The following is a 24,623-nucleotide window of genomic DNA, read 5'->3' as shown; positions in this document are numbered from 1 at the left end:
TTCCAAGAAGTTTCCATACTTAAGAAGTTGTGACATGGGAGATTCAAGAAATATAATGAAGCATCTAACTCAATACATCTATGAGCAATTACTCAACTAAATCAAGACAATTTTATTGCTATTGGATGCAATTTGCATGATTGCATTTATGATTCTTATTGGGTGGTATTTCTCATCTATTAGATCCAAATAAATGTAACTTTAAAGTTTAACTTTTGCTTCTTCTTTTTTTGTACTTGGTTCTTTTTATTTATAAGTTTTGTATCATCTATTTTAGTGAAGTAGGCCATAAAAAAGTATTTGTGATCTTTAGCTAATTCAAGGGTTCAACCCAATGTTATTTTGACTCATTGAGGTCCCTAGGCAATCGGGTGAAAATGTTTGGTTTGTTAATTTTTCAATATTTTTTTTTCCTATTTTGGATTACAGAAATCACTAAGCCTTTCCCTGTTTTCTAATATCTGCGTTCATAGGTTTTTTTTTTTTTTTTTTTTGGGGTCTATAATTCTAGGAATTGAAGTTGCCCTCGAATTATGAAGTTCTTCTTCGGAAAGTATTCGATGATTGCACTAAGGTATTGCTCTCTCTATCTTTGTGTGTGTGTTTGTCTTCCGTTTGGGTGCTGAGAAAGTATGTGAAAATTAAAAGTTTCGAGTTTTTAGATATGGTTTTTGATTGGTTGTGATGGGGTTTTCGTTTATTAGGAAATAAATACGGCCCTATGATGGGGTTTTAGTTTATTAGGTTTTGAGAAAATGAGGGGTAGAAAATAAATTTTAATTTAGGAATCTTAGACTTTATTTTAATTAATTGAGACGGGAATAAAATTATTTGGTTTTGTTGTGATAAAGTTTCGGTACCTCCTTGATATGGTTCTCTGGCTTATTTCCTGTTTGGATTATTCATATTATATGATTTTCTTGATATGGATTTGTTGAAAAATTGGCTTTATGCAGAGAGTTTGGCTGCATAAAAGAACAGGTGGTGTTTGTTTGTCCATTGCTTCAAAAGGGTTAGCAATCACCGAGATAGGTGATTGAAGATATTGGAATCATATCCCAACTGAAGAATCTAGGTGAAATTCATTCAATTTTTTAACCCTCTTTTTTTAGTTTTTATGTGTTGATTTTTCAATGGAAATGGGAGAAAAATTGTATTTTTCCTTTTTTTAAATCATCATTTGTGAAATTATGTTTAGTTTATGAGAATGTTGTGGGCTAAAATTTTCCAATACTTTTTGTAATACCCAAAAGAGAAAAGGGGAGGAATGGGGTTAAAAGTGGTGATAAATTGGGTTTAATCTATAGAAACAATAAGAGATATTTCTTTTATTTTAACTTTTTATATGCTTCTTCATACCCTCACACAAATTATGATACATACCTCAAAGGCTCTAACTAATATTGTCATATAAGTTTTAGTTTGGTGTGATTCATTGTGGTTCCTTGGAATAGCAGATATGGTGTTTGAAATTGTCATGAAAGTTTTAGATTTGTGTGTTTTAAGCTTTTATGTGGTTTGTAAATATTTTTTTACTTAGGTTTGTTTCTGTGTATCATTTTTTGTAGGTTCTTGCTTGGATTTTTTTTTACTTAGGTTTGTTTCTGTGTATCACTTTTTGTAGGTTCTTGCTTGGAACAAATCAATAAATGCTTTAAAAATAAAATGACCTTAGCAGATTGTTAGTGAGATTAGTAAAGGTCAGACTATTGAAAGCCAAAACCGTAGAACACTCCACTGCAGAGTGTACTATAGTCCAGGTATAAATTTTATAAATGTGGTTTTTTTTTTTTTTTTTTTTTTTTTTGTATTTCATTGGGTTTGTTTATGTGAGGAATAATGGTTAATGGGTGTTCGATTAATTATATATTGAACTGAATTTACAATGATGGGCATGGATATCTAATGTTATCTACACTTTTTTGTGTAAATTGTATGGGATTCAGTTGCCAAGGTTAGATCTTTTTGGGTCCTATTTATTGTGGTTGTTTTAGTGAGGAATAATGGTTAATTATGCATTGAACTTAATTCACAATGATCTATACTACTAGACATTAAGTACATTTCTGTTGTGAATTGATGTGGACTTGCCGACCAGTTATGCATGGCATCATAATTCAGCTTCCAAATCGGTTTGTAACAAAACTGTAATAGAACTTATAATATCTAGAGCAATTTTCATGTGAATTGGAATAACAGGGGAGGACACATTATATGAGTTTGTAATAATACTATTAATACTGAATAGAGACGAGTCGAAAGGGACTATTCTTTATAAAGGTTGCCTTTTAATATAGTTTCTTGATGGTTTATATATTATCTAAATTACAGACCTATTATCTTGCCATTATGTAATAATTGTGTTCATTTTTTGTGTTAGGTTTCATCAAACTCTTGACAAATTCGATGCTATAACTATTTTTTACAGTGATATTTTGGATTCGTTTAATTTTTAGGTGGCTTATTAGAAATAGGCCCTCAAAGATTAAGAACAAATGTCCCATCATAATATTATTTACAACAAACCCTTGATGAATATCCTCCTCAATGTACTGACTCGACTTTGAAGATTAGTCTCAAATGTTTAGACAATGATGTTATACAAACTCATTTGGATATATTTGCACTATTTTCTAAATGATTTTCACTGTAATAAATTGTTATTATTTGTTTCACCTTATTTCTAAGTAAGTTATGATGTCAAAGTAAGTCAAGTTTTAATTGCTTTGAAGATATTGCATTTTTGCATGCAAAATAGAGAAGCATTCTAAAGAATTCCCTTCATTCAAACTCATTTGAACGCAATGGAAGTAATAAAAGTGGTGGTTGCTCATTTCATATGTTCCCCCAAATGGTTGAGGTACAAGCCATATCATATAAGGTTTGCTGGCCTGCTCGACTGAAATTGTGCTTAATTATCATCTCCTCTTCCCCTCCTCCTTTCATCTGCTCTAACTTACCCCACCACTCATTCTCATCAACAACTTCCATCTGCACATAAATATCATTTTCAAACCACAAAAATGGAACAAATAATATATATATATATATATATATATATATATACTGCTAAGTTTTGTTAATGAAATTTTCTGGTTAATAATATGAATTTAGACTTAACTAAGCCTTTTAAACATAAATAAATTCATTATTAATAATATATTCATTCCCGTGCGATAGCATGGCTTACATACTAGTAATAATAATAGGTGAAGCTAAGAGAAAATCAAATTATAATTCCAAATTAGAATTCTAATTTTGCGCCATGTGTCCTAAATTATTTATTCTTAAAAAGTTTTATTTCTTAATTTCAGAATCACATGTGGGACTACATCATAAATATTCATCCAAGTGAGTTATTAAGTATAAAAATCAAAGAGTCTAGAATAAACGAACCTTAAAAAAAAAAAAAAAAGTGCTTCACAATAATTTTTTTAAAAATGGACAATTTACATTTTATACCTAATAATATCCTTACAATTTTTTTTTTAATTTTACAAAATATAAAAATTACTGTTAATAGTATTTAAATTATATTATGCATCTTATTGTATATTTTTAAGTTTATCCATGTATATGCATGGGTTTACAAGCTAGTTTATATATAGTGTATTATACTTGTATGTGAGAGACCGCGCCCCCGGTCCGTTTTTGTAGAATGTTGGGCCAAACCCACGTGAATGGGTGGAGTCGTGTTATTGCCTCTCAAAATGGAGGTTCGACTAGTTATATTTTTCCCTTTAAATTAAGGGTTTTACAATGGAGTCGCCACTTATTTAATTATTGGAAAAATAAGAAAACCATGAATGAAAAATTCCTCATTTTATTAATTTGAAATTGAATTTACATTGATCATAGGAAAATTACATGGCTTTGGGCCTAGATACAATCTAAGATAAAGTACATGGCTTTATTTCCTAGTTACAATCTAAAAATCAAAAATTACATGGATAAGTATTTGATCTACTAACCCTTGATCTAAGCTCGGAGGCTATGTTACAAGATGGGAAGGTGTTAGGCACCCACCTTGCCCGGTGAAACTGGTCTTCTAGACTATGGTGGCCAACATTCATATCACATCATCCAATATGTCAATCAATTTGTATGTTGAATTTAATGTGTGTGCATGTGATAAACCCTAATTCAATTTATTAAGCATGGCATTTGAATTGAAAAATAAACTCTAGTGAATGTGTGTGGATAGTGATAACCTAGATTCAAGGATTTGAAAGAATTACTAAACAAACATGTTTTTCATATTTTTGATGTGGATTTAAGATTAAATCTAGTGATATGCATGAACATGTGATGAACAATTAAGAACATGTGAAGAACACATAAGAACAATTAAGAACATTCAAACATATTCAAGAGAATTATCATGCTTTAATCTTAAATTCTCATATAAGCAAACAGTTAGGGAAGGGGATTATACCTTCATGCAAGATCCATATGATGGAGGAGGGGATTCTTGATGGATGTCCTAAGGGTGGAGGAAAAGAAGAGCTAGGAGAGGGAGAGGGAGTCTCACTCAATACCTTGAGTCTCAGGAAGACCAAGATATGATAAGACTACTCAATTTCACTAGAACTCAAGAGAAGAGAAGAGAAGGGGGATTTCTTGTTGTCCTTTGGAATGAAGGAGAGGAGGGTTTATATAGTAGTGGTAGAGGAAATATGAATGGAAGGCCATTTAATGAGAGTTGACAAGGAATCATGAACCTAGACCTCATTTTAGCCTTTGGGGAAATCTGGTGCATTAAATGGAAAGATTGGTGGGAGTGAGGAGCAAGCCAAAATTCGGTTTTCCCGTAGTTGCTGTCACAGCCCATAGAGCCAACTTTGAAAAATCATATCTGCCTCAATTCTGATCGGAATTGTCTCATTCTTGTACTCAAATTGAAGCCCCGGATGTCTAGTTTCTGGGAAAAATAACCTCATTCATAGATTCAAAATATTCTGAGAGATATCAATGAAATGGTAAGCAGATGTCATTTGTTAGAAAATAGTTTCAGCACAATTAACACCAATAGGTCCCCAAATTAGCTCCCAATTAACATTAAATGGCTCCAATCACTCCCATTTCAGACTTAATTGGTTCCAAATTTACTCTAATTAAAAGATAATTGAACAAATTACTCATTGAATAATTAATGTTTAACTATCTAGTTAATTAGGTGTGTGCAACCTTACCATAAAATGTAGTCCTAACCAATCAAATTATGACACATCATCGATCTCAAATTGATTATATTTATAACCAATTGAAATCAATCGTTCATAATCACATATAGTCAGACTCAATTTGTAATAGTGCATCTCAGCCATTAAAACTTGATTTGATGATAACTTTCAATCTAATGGTCCGATTAGGGCTCATGACCAATCGATTTGATCGTTACAACATCAAGATCATTTTGGTGAAATGAGATTAAGGATCTAATGACCAGAATCAAGATGCATATTTCCAATGTGAAATTACCCTTTTACCCTCCATGTGAGGTTAAATACGGGTTGCAAAACAGGGTGTCAACATTGTAACATTCTCAAAACTAGTTGTAACTTACCAATCATGATAGAATCATTACTTTTCACTACCATAATTCTACACATTCTTGAACCTAAATGTAATTTATAATAGAAAATACATATAATACAAATAGTTTGGGCCGAGACATCATTTATTCATTTTTAGTTTATACTCACCCTAAAATAAATCATATTCCATAACTGTATTCATATCCGTATGCTAAAGTAATATTTAAGTCCAGGTTGAAGGGTCGTGTTCTAGTTCTACTTAGAGAATTGTATGTCATTTTCATAAACTTCAAGAGATAGAGATAATAAACATTCATTCCGGTCCATTTAGGTCCATTTGGTATAATTATGTCCATTTTTATCCACTTCAGTCCAATTTGGTCCAGTTTAGTCTAATTCGATACAAGTCAGTCCATCAATCCATTTGGTCCACTTCAATCTAATTCGGTTCAATTCGGGCATTTTTATCCAATTTGGTCCTGTTTGGTCCATTCAATCCATTTCAGGTTAGTATGATTTGTTGGTTATGTTATATACACTCTTAACATTGAGACCCACAACACGGCTTCATGAATTTTGTAACAAATACCTTAATTCATCAATCTTCCAACTGACCACACGATAATCATTAATTACACTTGCTTTATCCTTTGCACCATCTATTTCAATTTTATAGATAATCATTTTTTACTGTAGAACTGTAAATACCTAGTTTTTTATAATGTTAAATAATTAAAACTGCTGTGCCTCTTGTTTACATGGGGATGTTTATATATATATATATATATATAGAGAGAGAGAGAGAGAGAGAGAGAGAGAGAGAGAGAGAGAGAGAGAGAGAGAGAGAGAGAGAGAGAGGGGCTGAGTCTTGGTGGATTTTCTAGGAATTAAATGCATCAAGTCTAGGTGAATTTGATGGAGTATAATTTACATAGAGTTGAGTGATCAAATGAATCAAGACCAAATTAACATTCCCTATATTGGAAAATGGAGAGACTTTATTAACTTAGGCAATGTATTTAAATTATTTCTTTACTATTAGAATTTATATTGTCTTGATACTGTTACAAAAATATGGTTCTAAAGTTTACATTTGATTATTCTTAAAAAATAAAAAATAAAAGGTTTTCTTTTGGCTCGTGTAACACCAAAAATGGGGTGCTGACTTAAGTTCCCAAAATGGAGACGTAATCTTCCTAGATTGTCTTTTTTATTGTGCATGGTTGGTTCTTTTGCCTTTTTTGTTTAGCTTGAATTATTATTTTTGGAGTTTATTTTTGTTGCCATGTCATACACACCAATCTCATGGTAAAATATATTATGAGATAGTCATAAAGATCTCTCAATATATGTGTATCTCATTTGTGTAAGACTTAAACATAAGGGATATAGTTCAGCTCGATATAATTTGAGATCTAATATGATAAATTTAAATAAAATATTTTATATTTAAATATTAATTAAATAAATTTATCTAATACTAATAAAATCAATATTATTTTGATGAATTAGAAACATAAATTAATGAATTAAAACTAACCAAAGTTAATTTTATATAGAGCATCAAAATCATTGTTCAAGTTTAATATATATATATATATATATATATATGCAAGTACGCAAGAATCTCCTTTTATTGTAGGTACTCAAGAATTCTTTGCTTTTTGGCTTTGGCTTTTTTGGCTTGATTGCCTTGCCTTGCCTTGCCTTCGGCTTGAATTCTTTTGTCCCACATTGGAAAGATCTCTTTCCTCTTTCTACCTTATAAGGGATGAACCAATGGAGTAAGAGTACCATTAGTTTGATCCTTTTATTGTAGGTACTCAAGAGTTCTTTACCTTTTGGCTTTGGCTTTTTTGGCTTGATTGCCTTGCCTTGCCTTTGGTTTGAATTCTTTTGTCCCACATTGGAAAGATCTCTTTCCTCTTTCTACCTTATAAGGGATGAACCAATGGAGTAAGAGTACCATTAGTTTGGACCTACAATATATATATATATATATATATATATATATAAAAGAGGTCTACTTTATCTTGGATAAAACAAAATAGGGTTAAGTAAATCTTATTTTCAATTTTTATTTTAGAGTTAAGAAAGAGAAGGAGATTGTTTGGTGTGTGGTCATATAAGAGATTATAGGTAATTAATGTTGACAACTTATAAAGTAGGATAATGGTGTACAAAAATTGAAGTTTCAAGCTATTAGGAAAATATTCATTATTGATGATTAGACATTTACATGCATTGTGTGTCTGCACTCACTAAACTAATTAGAGTTCTTATTGATCTTATATTTTGAAAAACTTTTTAGAGATGGAAAAAATAGTGTACAAACCCTTTTTCATTATATAAAATTATAAACCAATTGTTATCATATAATTTTGGACTTTTTTATAATGAGGATGACGCTTTTTTATATAAGGAGTGCAGCCTTTTTGATGGGACTCTTAGGCCTAATCCTAGAGCTGACACTAATAAGATCCACACATGTTATAAGAGAATAACTCATACGACTGTCTAATTTGATACCCTTTTGATCTAATGACTTTTGAATCTATGTATGGTATGCAGAGCAGCAAAATATACACCATCCATGCGCAGACAAGTATGACTTGGAGGGTGAGTGATTGTAATGAACAGGTGCTATTACAAGTGATGGAAGTTCTGTAAGAATATGGTATAGATTGTATCAGAAAAATATACAGCAAAATATCAGTAATTTTTACGAAAATCATGTTATAGATTGTATTTAATTGCTAAATATGGGAGGTAAAAGTATGAATTGGAGGGTGAGTGATTGTAATGAATTGATGCTATTACAAGTGATGGAAGTTCTGTAAGAATATGTTATACTGATTCTATCCCAACCCAAGTAAAACTCATGTTCAATTGAGCATTCATAGAAGTTTAAGTTATACTTATCAGTGATTGCTTAAACTTGGTTTTTATTAAGAAAATATTTTATTAGCTTGGGCTCCTTATGTAAGGTTGAATTTATTCAATCATTAGTTGGCTTTATTTGGTGTCAAATTTGCTTGTAATTTAGTATTTAGAAACCTTGTATTTAGGTGGAAATCATATAAGGGTAGTGTGTGAGAGAGTGTGAAGAAAAGCTCAAGAGTGTGCACTCAGCAGGGCCTTGCGACTGGATCTCGCGATTGGCTCACGGCTGACAAGTCGCCAAAGGAGGCACACGTGTGAAGCATGCAGAGTAGCTAAAGAGTCACACTAGCTGGAGTACTACAGGACAAAACTTCCAGTCTGGCCAGGCAGTTAGCTTTCAACTCAGACTCGCGACTCAATCAAGTCGCCAGACCACTCTATTTTGGAAAAACTGACCTTTCGCATTCCAAACACACACCAGTATAAATACCCTTTATATCCACGTATTGTATAGAGCTTCTAAAGAGAATTTTGAGAGAGAAACTCTAGAGAAAAACAAGATTGACTCTTTCACAACTTTCACCCTTTAATTCACCAAATTCCTCTACTCTCACTATTTCCATTATTACATCCTTGAGAGGTACATTTAGCCAAATCATTTTCTCACCATACCTATATGTGAGAAGGTTATTTGGTGCTTGGGAAGTAGTTAGGAAGGGATCAATTGGTATTAGTTGATGCTATGCGCTATAGCGGAATCCGGTAAGCTAGAGAAGACAAAGGTTCGACGTAACCTTGTTGGAGCAAGAAGCTTGGAGGGCTTAGGTACACTGGATAGATTAGGCTTGGAGGGTCTTCTGCTGTTCATGTATCCCAACTTCATTCTCTAGTGGATTATTGACCGCTTGGAGGGCAGCAGAGAGGTTTTACCCCGAAGACTTCGATTTCCTCTTCGATAACACATCGCTGTGTTGTCTTTGTGTTTGCATCTCTCTTCCCTTAATCTTTGCCATTTAATTTCTGCTGTGGTTGTGATTTTATTTGGTTTAGATTATTTTATCAATTTTGTTTTAGCTTATTTTCATATTCTGCACATACATTGTTTGATAATAAGCTTGAATTGGTAATTTGTAATTTGGAGGTTTAAACGTTTAAGGTGTTTTACACATTATTTGAACATTCACCTTAAAACTGCCGCCAGTGTTTATTTTTGTTCATACCACAAATTGAAATATTGTTTAGTGAAACACTAAGTAGAATTTATCATGTCAATAGTCTGTTGTTACTTTCTTAAATCACATAAAAGATAATGAATCTTGTAATTTAGCGACATTTTCCATTCATAGTTTAGTGAAATTTTGTAAGTGACATGCATTTAGAAAAAAAAAAATTAGAATGATTATATCAAAAGCCTGGATATCATTATGATTATTTTCATAGTGATTTGTTCATATTTCATTATTTTCTAAAAAATTTATTTTAATGAATTCTTGGAGCTTTCATATAAATTTAGGCTTATATTTTAATGTTCCAAGTAACAAATTTATCATATATATTCAAATAGTCCTCTATTCTCTCTCTTCCTCCCCCCCCCCCCCCCCAATCATATTCAAATTGATATTTTCTAAAGCACTTCTAACTAAAAACTATTTGCAAATAAATAGAAACATTATCTACAAAATAAAATTATTAATGGGCGAAAAATAATATAAAGTTTAATGCGTTTAACAATATAATCTAATTTATCTTAAGTACTATCAATCCATTACAACTTTATTATAATCACCTATTAGTCTCAACTTGCTCAAATGAAGACTGATTCAACACATAACTCAATAAATTAATACTAGCAAAATTAAAATTAATTTTGTACACAAAATCAAATATCATGGTTCATGTATAAAATATAACAAAAAGAGATTAAAAAAAATGAATTTAATTAACCTTGAATAAAGTGATACATGGTGAAGGCAAAGTTGAAATATAATTTCCAAAATTGATTTTAGTATAGAGAAAGAGAGAAATTGCTTGGCGCATGTCCATATGAGTGATTAGGAGACAAACATTAACAATTGTCGGGGGCGGTTTTTTGCGCGTAGCCACGTGTCTTCCGCTGGAGGTGTGACTCTACTAGACCAGGATTTGTTTTGGGGAGTTCAATTTAGAACTCGACATTGGTCCGCATAGACTAGTGGCTTTCGGTACATTTTTAAACCTACAAAATAGATAGAGCCCAAAGTCTTAGAATCATGATAATGGTTGAAATAAATAAATGATATGTTTACCATAATAGATTTGATCAAATGGTTAGTTGAACATCATTATTATGTTTATTAAGTGATATTCAATATTAGAAAGTAATTATTAAGTGCCATATGTCTAATAATGGGATAAGTCCAAAATGATCCATATCCAGCTGCAGTTCATGGTTCATGTTCAACATAATAAGGTATGTCTAGCAATGGTCTATGTCCAAATGATGTATGTCAAATAAATCATATTCAGTCATGGTTCATGTCCAAATGATATATGTCCAACAGTAGTTCATGTCCAAGATATATGTCCAGCGGTGGTTTATGTCCTAATAATACATGTCCGGTAGTGAAATGGATTCAATTTATTAATATTTGTGTTTATTAATGAAGCATTAGTGAATCCATGTTTATTAAATAGTGAGATAATATTAAAGTAATTTGCATCCAGCGGTGCAATAGTAATGAGTTAACATATACTTAATAATGTAATCTTGAAGATAGAGAAATATTGACTTATTTTGTATGTTTCTAACTCCAACTGTATAGCATCATTTTATTCTTTATACGATTAATGACTTCAGCCGTATAGTGTCAACGAGCTGATAAAATTCTATTGGTATTATAACATTAGTCAAGTGGTATAATAATAATGAATAAAATATACTTAATAATATAAATTTGAAGATAAAAATATAATGAATTATCTTCACAGTTTGTAGCTTTAGCCGTATAACATCAGTGGACATAACATTTCAGCAGCATGATAAAATGAGTTCAATGGTGCGATATGACATTGTGAGTCTTTTCATGGTGACTTCATGATTGAAGGGGAAAATTGGTGCAACTAGAGGGGGAGAGAACATGTCCAGCCGTGTGCATAGGTTGATTAAGTTTATTCCCTTTGTCATGCACTTAAATAAGTTTCCCCACGTAATGCTCTTTTAGTTTTTAGAGTGATATTTCCTTCCATGGGAAGGACTTTTAATATTATAAGTTTGTGCCTTTCATAAGGACTTTTTAGCATTATAATTATATGTCTTTCATGAGAAGGGTTTTGGAACGTGTTCTTAGAAGAATGTTTGATATCTTTTAAGATGAATGGAGATGGTAAAAAATATGTGTTTTGTGAGATATGGTGTTTGTAATATGTATAGGAATTTTATGTAGATACTTTGTTGAATATGGATCTTGTATATAATTACTTTGTGAGACATGGAGTTTAAAGATATATGAGAAGTTTTTATGGATATTTTGTGAGGAATGTGTTTGTAAAATATAGGGAAGTATGAGAGATATTAAGGTTAAATATAGTAAATACATGAGATTATAGTTGTTGCTGGAATGGCTTTTGTGTTATGTCATGGGTTATGTTTGTTAGGTTCTAAATGTTTAGAACAATTGGCAAATTGTGAACACAAACTTGTCTAGATATAGATCTTAGAGTCTATAGGTTTTATTAGACAATGCTCAATGTGATTCAAGTCAAGATTCAAGAACATACAAGCTGCAAGAAGAAGATTTCATAATCTGTCTTGAAAGTTCAAATATGTGTATAAAAACACCCTTGAACGTTTAGACCCCCAATTTACAAATTTCCAATTCAAGCTTTATATCAAACAAATAATGTGCGAAACATGAACCAAAGCTTAATACAGAATTGGTAAACAATCTATGCCAATTAAAATCACATCCACAGCAGAAAATAAAAGGCAAAAATAAAGGGAAGAGAGATGCAAACACAAGGACAACACACGATGTGTTATCGAAGAGGAAACCGAAGCCCTCGGCGTAAAACCTCTCCGCCGCCCTCCAAGCGGTCAATAATCCACTAGAAAATGTAGTTGGGATACATGAATAGCAATAGACCCTCCAAGCCTAATCTACCCGATGTACCTAAGCCCTCCAAGCTTCTTGCTCCAACGAGGTTGCGCCGAACCTTTTTCTTTTCTAGCTTACCAGATTCCGCTATAATCCATAGCATCCGCCATCCTTGGCATCTTCCAATGCTTCCCAAAGCTCCAAAAACACTCAACACTCTAAATGGGTGTGGGTAATGTTTGGATAGAAATCTCCTCTCAATAGGTATGACAATGAGAGAGGGAATGAGAAGAGACTACAAAGATTTCTCTCTAAGAATGAGTAGCTCTCTCTAATTGGGTGGGTGTTTTGAAGAAACCTCTCTTAGGATTTTTCTTTCTGAATGGCCACACATATTTTGTGGGAATGAGGGGTAGTTATACTGGTGTGAGAATGGAATGCAAAGAGTCAATTTTTCCAAAACAGGGCTGGCTGGCGACTTGACCTCGCGACTTGACTGAGTCGCGAGTTCAAGTAGCGAGCTAACTGAGTGGCTAGTCTGGATTTTTGTCCTGTAGTGCTCCAGCTGGCACGACTGTTTAGCTCCCCTGCATGCTCTGCGCGTGTACAACTTTTGGTGGTTTGCAAGCCGTGAGGCTCCCGCAAGATCAAGCCGCGAGTCTCTGCTTCACTGCACAGTCTTGAGCATTTCTTCACACTCTCTCACACACTACCCTTACATAATTCCCACCTAAATACAGGGTTTCTAAGTGCTATATTACAAGCAAATTTGTCACGGAATAAAGCCAACACATGGTTGATTAAATTCAACCTTACATGTCTGGTTCGATCGATCGAAAGACAGGCTCGATCGATCGAAAGACAGGCTCGATCGATCGAAAGTCGTATCTGCAGAATTTTAATTAAGCCCAAATAGCAGTTCAAGCCCATTTAGGATTAGGGTTTCTAATCTACTTCTCCCAGTATATAAAGGAAACCCTAAGCACGTTTTTATGTGGCTTTTCAGAGAGAAAAAAGTGTGCCTCTTTTGTATTTAGGGTTTTGTTCCTAAAAAGCTCTCTTATGTCTTCTACCGGTGCTATTCCTTGAAGAATCTCAAGATCCGGTATTGTAGAGGTTGCTGCCTTCTCTTGTCATCAAATGTGTTGATGATCTAAACCTTCAAGGGTGGTCTTGGAGTCACAAACAGGAGAGTTTGTGTTGCTAAACCTTTGAGTGGGATCTCAAAGTCACAAACGGGGGTGTTTGTGTTTTGCAAAGGCCAAAGAAAGAAGGAGTCCGTGGATTCGGAGCTTGCACGTGGTCGTGTCAGTAAGTTCTACTGGTTGGTAGCAATAAGAAGTCGAGCGTGGGGGCTTGTAAGTCTTATTGTATGAACTTCGATTCTTTTTAGTGGATTTGCTTTTTACCTTGAGGATAGCTAGGTTAAATCCTCCCTAGGTTTTTACCGGTTTGGTTTCCTGGGTGATCATATCTTGTGTTATTTATTTTCCGCTGTTTTGCATGATTTGATCTTTGATATTGTGATAACCTAGACTTGTTTAATTGGACTAAGTAATAACTTGGCTAATTACCTAGGTTAAATCAATTGTTTTAAGGGGTCTAAAAACTAACAAGTGGTATCAGAGCGGGTTGCTCTTTTGTTTTAGATCTTTTGATCTAAGAGCTGATCCTTGACCCTTGTCTTCATGGATAATTTGAAGTGTTTTTCTGATCATGTTTCTTCTCATGCTTCTGTTGATTTTATTGATGCCTGTGAAACTCTTCGTAAGGAATTATTGAAATCTATGAAAATTGCTAAGAAATTCAAGGAAGAGTTAAAATTGGCTAATCTTGAAAAAGATGAATTGATTGTTAGATTTGATGAATCTAATAAAAAAAATGAATTTTTGAAAAATCAAATTTCCTCTCAAGATGAGAAGATGAAAAGCTTGGAACAAGAATTAGTTGAATCTAAAGCTAAAATTGAAAACTTGACTAGTACCAAGTTTGCTGTTGATAACAGAAGTGTTTCTGTTTCACTTAAGCCTAAAACTGAGAAAGTTTATATCCCTCATTTTAAGAGGAATAATAAAGAAAAGGCTTATTTTGCTAGGTTAGACAAAGGTAAAAGTTCTGATGTTGACTCTGAAGTGTCTAAACCTAAGTCTAAACCTACTGTTAGAGAGCATAATAAATCTGTTTTTGTGCCTACCTGTCACATTTGTGGTGTTGTCGGTCATATTAGATCAAATTGTTCTTTGTTGAGGCAAGAACCAAAGCTTGTGACCAAAAACCCCACTAGGAATACTGATGTTCCTAAATTTGTTCCTGTCTGCCATTTTTGTGGTGTCCGTGGTCATATTCGTCCTAATTGTCATAAACTAAAATTTAAGAATTCTGTGTTTCAATCTCGGATTTGTGATGATATTTTTCTTGCCATAAGTCCATATTCTTTTGAAAAATTTGAGCTTGTTGGCTTGTGAAAGGAATTTGCAGGATTTTAGTCTTTCTTAGAAGATTGGTGTAATTTCTCAAATACACTCTGTTTCTCTTGGATTTTCACCTACAAAGCCGAAGACTCGTGCTATATGGGTGAGAAAAGATTCTCTAAGGTGAGTATTGTTGACTTGTCCCTGATTTAATTTTTTCAATTGTTTGTGGACATATCTTGTTTCCCTTTTTGGTTGTTTTGTTTTTTTTTAAGAATGTTTTTTTATTGAATAAAAAAAAATCCAAAAACATTGAAAAATTTTCAAAAAGACAAAAATATTTTATTTTGTGTCTTGTTTTATTTTTCTTGAGGATTACATGAATTATAATATCTCTCTCTTGATTTAGAACATGCTTGACATTGTGGAGAAACTTGAATAATATGTGTTATATAAGTGCTAAGCTATTTCTGATTTTGTATGAGTATGTACTGGTTTGTACATGTACTCATGAGTTAATTAAGAAATTGATATTTCTTGTTTATGTACCCTCTATAGCTTAGTTAAGCACTGTCTTGCATTGCATTTGCATTGTTCTTTTAGCATAATGTGTGTTTTTAGTTTTTGGTTATAAATTTTTTTTACCAAAAAGTTTTTTGTGTTTTGTATTTCATCTTGGATTTATAATCAAGGATTGGCCATATTATCCTTACATAACAAGTTTATGTACCTTGTTTAGCTTTGATGAGCTTATTTATTGCACTTGACTAGTTGAAGTTTTGTAGTGCATGTTGTGTGGAAAAGATGTTTATGGTATTTATCACTTTGTCTTAATCTTGAAGTCACATGTTATTTGACTGTAGGACTTGATCCTTTTGAGAAAGACATAAATAACCATCTCACCACTGTTTACTAGCCAATCATGAACACCTTAGTGCATATCATAAGATTTTGTGCTCGAGAAAGTATAGCACATGCACAAAAAGAACATAAAATGTAGCCTCGGTTATAAATGCTAAAATTGGTGTGTACATTATCCCGGCTATTTTAATAAGTTTTTGAACAATTAAAACTGATGTGTATATTATGAGGCAAAAATCAAGAAACTTACATGATTGCAAGCTTGTTTTCTAGGAGATGTGGGAGTTATATGATGTAACTCTTTAGGTGATAGTCTCTTTCAAATTCTATGTGATGAATTTTGTAGACTTTGTGATTAATTTCTATTTATATATCACCTCACATGTATCTCAAGTTTTTGCTAGTTGCACACACTACACAAGTTACTCTTTGTTAAACTTGGTACATTATATTGTGTGTGATCTTGTTTTGGCCATCCAAGATTAAAGTTCCTTGATTTTGATGCAAAATGTGTTTAAAGTTTGAGTTTTAAGGACAAATTGATTAAAAATTTTTTTTGCATAATTTGTGTTTAGGATTCACATGCATTGCATTGTTTTTGTATCCATCTTGCAATTTTGCAATCATATCTCTCATTGTTTTCACATATAACATGCATACACTTTACTACATTTGGTACTTAACTTGATCAAAAAAATTGATTGATTACTTTTTGAGTTATGTACTTTCTAGTATATGCTATTTTTATGTATGAATTGTAGAAAATTATTTTCTTAAGAGATATGATGGATAATCAATGTGCAAATATTTTCTCTACTCAAGCAACTATTTATGGGTCACATAGTGCCATGTTTGCATTTTATTGCAAGAGAGAATATTTTTTCTTCATGTGTATCCTCAACTTAAAAAAAAAAAAAAAAAAAAAAAAAAAAAAAAAAAAAACTTGGTTTGTGTCTTTTTATTTATCCCTAACCCCTTTATTTTTCCTCAAAACTGTTTTTCCCAAAACTTGTTTTGTTTTTCCTATTTTTATAGGGGGAGGAATTTTTTTTAACCTTTGTGGTTCTTAGGGGGAGTTGTTGCTCTTCATAGGGGGAGTTGTCTCTATTTTCTCTTACTCTGTTGCGTATGTTTTTTGTCTACCTTCTAATTAGGTAGTCTTTGTCAATACGTGACAAAAAGGGGGAGACATAGATGACCTGTTTGTTTTGTTTAGGGAGAGATAAAATTGTTTTTCAAAGTGGGAGAATATAAAAACTTTTTGATGTATCTAACTTAGGGGGAGAGTTAGAATTTACTTTTGTTTTTTATATTATGTTTCATATTATTGTTTATATGTCTTTCTTTCCACACATGCGATGATGTGTTTGTTGAGTGTTTCAAGAAAGACAAGTACATTCTGATTAAGACCTTCTACCTCTTATTGGCAACCTCTAGGTTAGGAGTCTTAGATTGGGATTTGTGATATAATTGGACATTTTATTGTATTGGGTTGTTCTTGAATTTGAGCATTTCATTTTGTATGAAAGTTTTGTCACGAATTGCCAAAGGGGGAGTTTGTTAGATTCTAAATGTTTAGAACAATTGGCAAATCGTGAACACAAACTTGTCTAGATATAGATCTTAGAGTCTATAGGTTTTATTAGACAATGTTCAATCTGATTCAAGTCAAGATTCAAGAACATACAAGTTGCAAGAAGAAGATTTCATAATCTGTCAGGTTCGATCGATCGAAAGACAGGCTCGATCGATCGAAAGTCGTATCTGTAGAATTTTAATTAAGCCCAAACAGCAGTTCAAGCCCATTTAGGATTAGGGTTTCTAATCTACTTCTCCCAGTATATAAAGAAAACTCTAAGCACGTTTTTATGTGGCTTTTCAGAGAGAAAAAAGTGTGCCTCTTTTGTATTTAGGGTTTTGTTCCTAAAAAGCTCTCTTATGTCTTCTACCGGTGCTATTCCTTGAAGAATCTCAAGATCCGGTATTGTAGAAGTTGGTGCCTTCTCTTGTCATCAAAGGTGTTGATGATCTAAACCTTCAAGGGTGGTCTTGGAGTCACAAACAGGAGAGTTTGTGTTGCTAAACCTTTGAGTGAGATCTCAAAGTCACAAACGGGGGTGTTTGTGTTTTGCAAAGGCCAAAGAAAGAAGGAGTCCATGGATTCGGAGCTTGCACGTGGTCGTGTCAGTAAGTTCTACTGATTGGTAGCAATAAGAAGTCGAGCGTGGGGGCTTGTAAGTCTTATTGTATGAACTTCGATTCTTTGTAGTGGATTTGCTTTTTACCTTGAGGATAGCTAGGTTAAATCCTCCCTAGGTTTTTACCGGTTTGGTTTCCTGGGTGATCATATCTTGTGTTATTTATTTTCCGCTGTTTTGCAGGATTTGATCTTTGATATTGTGATAACCTAGACTTGTTTAATTGGATTAAGTAACAACTTGGCTAATTACCTAGGTTAAATAAATTGTTTTAAGGGGCCTAAAAACTAACAATGTTGCTTTCTACAAAGGGAGATTTTGTAAGAGAAATAAAGAAGGAGATGAAAATGTGTTTATGGACAACAAAATGATGAAGTTTCATAATATTAGAGTGTGGGAGAGATGGGTAGTAGTATGTGTAATAGGTGTTATCTAAGAAGAGGGGTTTTATAAGAGAGAGATGGAGAAGTATGATAATGTGTATATGACAGAAAAATGAATGAAGTTTCAAAATAAGAGGGTGAGAGAGAGATGGATAGTGTGTCTTAGTGTGTGGCTTGGTCCTCTTTATACAGAGCCAAGTATGTAATTAGATTAGAATTAGTTAAAGGAAAATTTAACAAATAAGGAAAGTCTTTGACAAAGTAAGTGGTTTCATTAGTGGATTTTTGGTTTTTAGCCAAAAGAAGAAAGTTTGAGACTTTAAAGCTGCTACTGCAGCAGTACAACAATAGATGCTGCAGTTGTCAGGTCTACAGCAGTAGCACAGCTGGATGATGTCAACTGTGTGAGGTCTTCTGCTGGAGAAAATATTTTGCATTAAATTCATGAGTTTGGCTAAAAATGGTAAGATAACCTTTACGGGATCCTTCTATTTCTGGTATTTCAGTTGGAGGCTAAGGATCTTAATTTAAAATGGTATGATTTCTCTTATAGGACCCTTGCTTCTTTGGGTATGGAAGCAAGCTGTTGGGATTGGACATTAATAAGTTGATGATGTTACTTTTGGACATGTGTCAGTTGCCTAAGCTGCTGCTGGAGCTACTGTAGTTGCTGTTGGAGCTACTGCAACTTCTGTTGGAGTTGTTGCTGTTTCTGCTGGAGTTGTTGTAGCTTCTGCTAGAGTTAAGGCAGTTTTCACTGGAACTATTATTGATATTTTTGGCTAAGTTTCCTTTTTTGGAAAATTATATATTTAGTCCATATATAATTTTGGTAAGTAATAGACTAGTTGATTGATATTTGATAAAGTTTTAGAGATGTAATTATGGTCTCTTTGTGTTTTGACCAAATCTTGGAGAGTAAGGAAAGCATTTAATGCTAGATATGAGATATTAATATAGATTTAGTCATATGCTCGAGATTGATTTAAATGAAAATAATAATATAATTTATATGAAATAATATAATTACAATTTTAAACTTATATTATATGATGAACATTAATTTTTATGTAAAGAGTATGAAGAGTTTTATCATTTGAAGTGTTATGTGATATGAGAGGCTTATTAGATGCTACCTATTGCACACTGACCCGTTAGAGTTCAGGGAATTGGGGAAGACATCCCAAGTAATATGTTTTCCTTTATCAACATTGAACCACTGGAGTTTTATTGAACATATTTCTTGGCCTTCTAAACCACGACTCCCAAAATTTCCCCGATGAGACTCATGAGCTTGGATCATGAGCTGAAAATGAGATGTTGTACCATGAGCTTGAACTATGAGTTTTGATGAGATAATATCGCCATGGGTTTTGGACCATGGGCTTCGGCGTCATTTTGTGAATATGGGCTCTTTTAGGCTTTAAAAGAGGTTTTTTTTCAAAATCTATAATTTGTCAATGTGGTGCGAGTTGCTAATGAAATAAATACTGTAAGGTTGAATTTAATCAACCACCTTATTAGCTTTATTCCGTGCCAAATTTGCTTGTATTTCAGCATTTAGTAACCCTGTATTTAGGTGGGTTTATTGTAAGGGTAGTGAGTGAGATAGAGTGTTGATTGCTCAAGAGTGTGCAAGAAAACAGAGACTCGCGGCTTGATCTCGTGGGTGGCTCGCGGCTGCAAGCCGCCAGATGCAGCACACGTGCCAAGCATGCCAGAAGGTGAACAGTCATGCTAGCTGGAGCACTACAGGACAAAACAGGACAACTGGCCATACAGTTATCTCGCGACTGGATCTCACGACTTAGTCAAGTCGCGAGGCCAAGCCGCGAGCCACCCCTATTTTGTAAAACCTGACGTTTCACATTCCTCTCTCACTCCAGTATAAATACCCCTTATACCCACTAATGAAAGAGAGCTTCTAGAGAGAATTTTGAGAGAGAAACCCTAAAGAAAAACGAGATTGATTCACCTACAATCTATACATTAGAATCTCTTCAAATTCCTCAACTCTCTTCCTCTCCATTGTCAAACCCTTGAGAGGCATTTTACCAAAACCTTGTTCTCACCATATTCATCACTGTGAGAGGGCTGTTTGGTGTTCTGGGAAGCAGTTAGGAAGGAACCAATCTACATTGGTTGATGCTACGGTCTAGTAGCGGAATCCGGGAAGCTAGAAAAGAAAAAGATTTGGCGCAACCTCGTTGGAGCAAGAAGCTTGGAGGGCTTAGGTGCACTGGGTAGATTAGGCTTGGAGGGTCTATTGCTGTCCATGTATCCCAACTACATTTTCTAGTGAATTGTTTACCGCTTGGAGGGCGGCGGAGAGGTTTTACGCCGAGGGCTTCGGTTTCCTCTTCGATAACACATCGCGTGTTGTCTTTGTGTTTGCATCTTCCTTCCCTTTATCTTTGCCTTTTATTATCTGCTGTGGGTTGTGATTTTAATTTGGCTTAGATAGTTTTTCCAATTCTATATTATAGCTTATGTTCATTTTCCGCATACTAGTTGTTTGACATAAAGCTTGAATTAGTTAATTTGTAAATTGGGGGTCTAAACGTTCAAGGGTGTTTTTTATACACATATTTGAACTTTCAAATACCATGTGGTGTGAAAAAATTTGTTCTCAACAACAATCTATCGTGTGCTAAACTAGCTTACAAAAGTTGAAAGTTCAAGATGGCAAAATGATAATCAATGATGACTCGATACACTCATTGAAGATTTCAATTGAGTTGGAATTTCTATTGTTCCTCAATTTTGGAGATATCCCAAGACAAATAATTATTTACTCAGAAATTTTGAGACCTTTCTTTATGAGAAGATTGTAGCAGAATAAATTATTATATATGATTTAGGACAAACCAAACACAACCAGAAATTTCATTAAAGTAGTTCGAATTACACAAATCACATGTAACATTAGCACATATAGCTCTAATGTGGACACTAACAAGACAGAATTAAAGCAGTTAAACCCATAGACAGGATGGCCTTAGAGGCTTAGAGCATATCCAAGACCTTATTCCCAATAACATAAGAAGTATAGGCATTGTGCAGTGCATACTTGACATCTTCATGTGAGAACACCTTCGCATTCCAGTCAGGACATTCACTAATTGGTTCCTTTATATCCATTCCAACTTCACCAGCCAACACCGCTAATCCATACTGCTCAACATTGGGTTTCTTCAGAATTTTGGCAGCCAAATAGCCTACTTCAACACCTGTGTTACAATTTACACGTTGCGCTCCGTCATGATAATAAAAAAAATAAAGGCAGCCTAGTTCTGTAACTTTCTCGCTCATTCCGGTACCCAGAAAACAAATACTCTCATCAGACAGAAACTGCCTGAGGGTATAAGTTATGGCCTTCAAGTCAGGTAATTGTATCATCAAGCAATGACTCCCAACACAAAGAAGCAAAACTTGCCTTTATTTAAATTCCCATCAGTTTTAACAAACTTAATGTCGAGTCCAACAACTTGCCTTTCGGAAGTTTGTAATGAAGATTTGAACTCATCTATCTTAGCATCAACCAAAGCAAGATTTTCGACTATATAAGCTTACCTTAACGTTTGCACCGTGTATTTCAATGTCATACAAACCCATTTTTGACAGAAATGATAGTGGTATGATGTTGATCATGTTGAACTAATTCAAATCAGTGTTGCCTGTACATAACAAGAAAAGTCATAATAAAGGGATAAGTTAAAGCAACATTGTTTTAGAAACTAATATTTTTAAAAATATTTTATGGAAATTTTTTTAAAATATTTATTTATATTTTTATATCAATTTTTTAAAATAATTAATTAACAAATATTCTAAGAACGTTTATTAACCAAGCTTAATAAGAATAACAGTTCAATTCAATGTTGGTTGAATTATAAAATAAGATAGTAAAATAGATAAAGTAGGTTTTGAAAATGTAAAATAGAATTTTTTTTTTTTTAATAATTTCGGAAGGGAATACTCTAATGCAATGTTTTAGAAACTATTAACAACTTTTATGGAAAAAAAAAAAAAAACTAATTTTTTACATTTTTATATCAATTTTTTTTTTTTTAATGGCCAATTAACAAATTCTCTTAACCAGGCTCAATAAGAATAGCAATTCAATGGGGCAAATTAAGTTGACATGAAGTATAAATCATTTTGGTGGCAACTATAATATCTTTTTCAAGTCAACAGTAGCAAATTTGATAAGCCAATCAATCATAGAACTAAAACCAAATTTGATCTTTCTTCATTTCAAGCACTAAAAACTACTTCAATTCTTTGGCAAGCTAGCTGTAGAGAGTGAAAGATTGAAATTTAGGGTTCATTTGGTAGAGTTGTTAAACAACTCATTTTCAGTTTTTAAACAACATTACACATATTTCCACACATTTTTTTACTCACACGTATTTAAAAAAACTACAAACAATATTACTCAAACTCCTCTAACAAACAGGCCCTTAGTGTTTATACTAGCTATTTTAAAACTATTACGTACACATCAAATAAAAGTACGTGCCCATATAATAAAAGTACGTGCCCATATAGTATAAACAAAATTTTGTAGCAGATATCAAACATGTTACTGGAAAGAGTAACGAATTCTTCCATGAGAGGTGTTCAACTGACTACGTAATGCATGCTTCAAACGAAACCGGATATGCAAAGTGAGCAACATACAGCTCTATTTTCAAACAATTCACAAGCTTAAAATACTTCACAAAATAGAGAGAGAGAGAGAGAGAGAGATCACAGAGACTCTCACTTCTTGTGTCAATAATGGAGAGAGATCTCTCTATCTTTCTTGATGGCTCCTGCAAGAGCGTTTGGCTAGCAATAGAGTATTGTTATAGGGAAAGAGAGAGAGAGAGAGTGAGAGTGAGAGTGAGAGAGAGAGATGTAGAGAGTACAGACTAGAGAACCTTAAAAGAAAAATATATTGAAAGAAGCATAAAGTTGCCTTATCTTTGGGCCCGTTTAAAAAGAAGAGCAAAAAAAGGAACAATCCCATTTAACTTTTTAATTCAAAAAATGAGAAGGTTTAATCTCGTAATTTTTTATAATTTTTTCTTACCTCTTTTTTTCTCCTCCACATGTGCCCATGTCTTAACTTTAAGTCTTTCTCTGTTGCTTTATTAGATTGAAGACTAGTCTTTAGTCAGGGACGGAACTGCCTTAGGACTGAGGGGGGCCATCCCCCCCCCCCCCCCCCCCCAAGCCTTTGAAAAAAAATCCCATAGTATATATATTTACACAAAAAATTTACTTTTAACTCTAAAATGTATATACTTGGCCTCCCTCCCCCAAAAAATTGACAAGCTGACTCATAAATCTCAAAAATAGATAACAAGAAAAATCTCTGGTCTAAGCAAAAATAATAACAATAAATCAATTACAAATCCTAGAACAACAAATCACAAAAACCTGATAACTTTTACCCAATTTCTCCATTCCATTTGAGAGCTCTATGCCCCTCTCAAATGACTCCACCTCATAGTCACAGAGACAACTCTTATACCACTGATTGCTCCGTCCACACACCAGTTAATCACCAACAACTTGGATCAATTGATATCTTTAACTCAACCAATGGAAAAAATTTATCTAATTTTTGAATGGTAGTTTTTTTTTTTTTTTTTTTTTTTTAATGTTTTATTAACTTTGGGACATACTTGGCATGCATGCATAAATGGTAATACATGTGTGAAACAATAACAATCTATTGTTTTTGTGCCTTACCTAAACTACCACCAAAGAATGTATGAGATTAATCTATTCGTAATAAATTTTGTGACTTAACTAAATTAATATAATGACTGGAAAAGCTTTAATTTATTCAGTTAAAGACTAAAAGTTACCGTCCATTATCATGTGATTGTTTAATAGATCTCTTTTAATTTTTTTTTTTTTTTTTTACTATCTTTTCAAACTTGCAATTTTTCAAAGGAAAAAAATCTCAACCTTACCAAGACACCAATAATTGTCTTACTCTTTTTTTTCGTTGAATATTAATGTATGATATTTACTAACCATTATTTTAGTTGTTTTTAATATAATGCTTGACATAGATTTGAACTTTTAACTATAGTTTTTTGTATTTTTTTTTTCTTTTAAGAATCTTTTAACTATATATATAGCATTATGAAGTTATTAGTTATAGAATTACAAAACTCTTGATTATAAATTGTCATTTGTGATTTTTTTACAAAATAAAAAATACAAATAATTAAAAAATTAATTCTAATAATGCATTGTTGTCAACCTCTAGTATTGA

At 33.0% G+C, this 24,623-nt stretch overlaps 2 protein-coding genes and 1 long non-coding RNA gene across 4 annotated transcripts in view; 1 reads left to right on the top strand and 2 right to left on the bottom strand.

The window, feature by feature from the left end:
* Window positions 1-24,623, bottom strand: part of LOC126716769 (uncharacterized) — a 77,571-nt gene that overhangs the window by 43,672 nt on the left and 9,276 nt on the right. The window lies entirely within an intron of this gene.
* LOC126716772 (uncharacterized) overlaps window positions 1-24,623 on the bottom strand; it is a 55,334-nt gene that overhangs the window by 22,338 nt on the left and 8,373 nt on the right. Inside the window, exon 2 of one of the 2 annotated variants that reach the window (XM_050417755.1) lies at window positions 21,203-21,439. The exons of the other annotated variant lie outside the window; for it this stretch is intronic. Coding sequence (XP_050273712.1) covers window positions 21,353-21,439 — 87 coding nt within the window. The 3' untranslated portion in view covers window positions 21,203-21,352. Of the gene's footprint in view, window positions 1-21,202; window positions 21,440-24,623 lie in introns of those variants that run through there. 2 annotated transcript variants of the gene reach the window in all.
* On the top strand, window positions 959-2,709 carry LOC126716773 (uncharacterized). The gene is made up of 2 exons (XR_007652279.1): window positions 959-1,075; window positions 2,457-2,709. It is a non-coding gene; the product is annotated as an uncharacterized LOC126716773 (long non-coding RNA).

This window comes from Quercus robur, chromosome 3, assembly GCF_932294415.1.
Source record: "Quercus robur chromosome 3, dhQueRobu3.1, whole genome shotgun sequence".
Lineage (NCBI taxonomy): Eukaryota > Viridiplantae > Streptophyta > Magnoliopsida > Fagales > Fagaceae > Quercus > Quercus robur.
The sequence above is the reverse complement of the archived record's forward strand: the minus strand, read 5'-3'. Positions and strand labels throughout refer to the sequence as shown.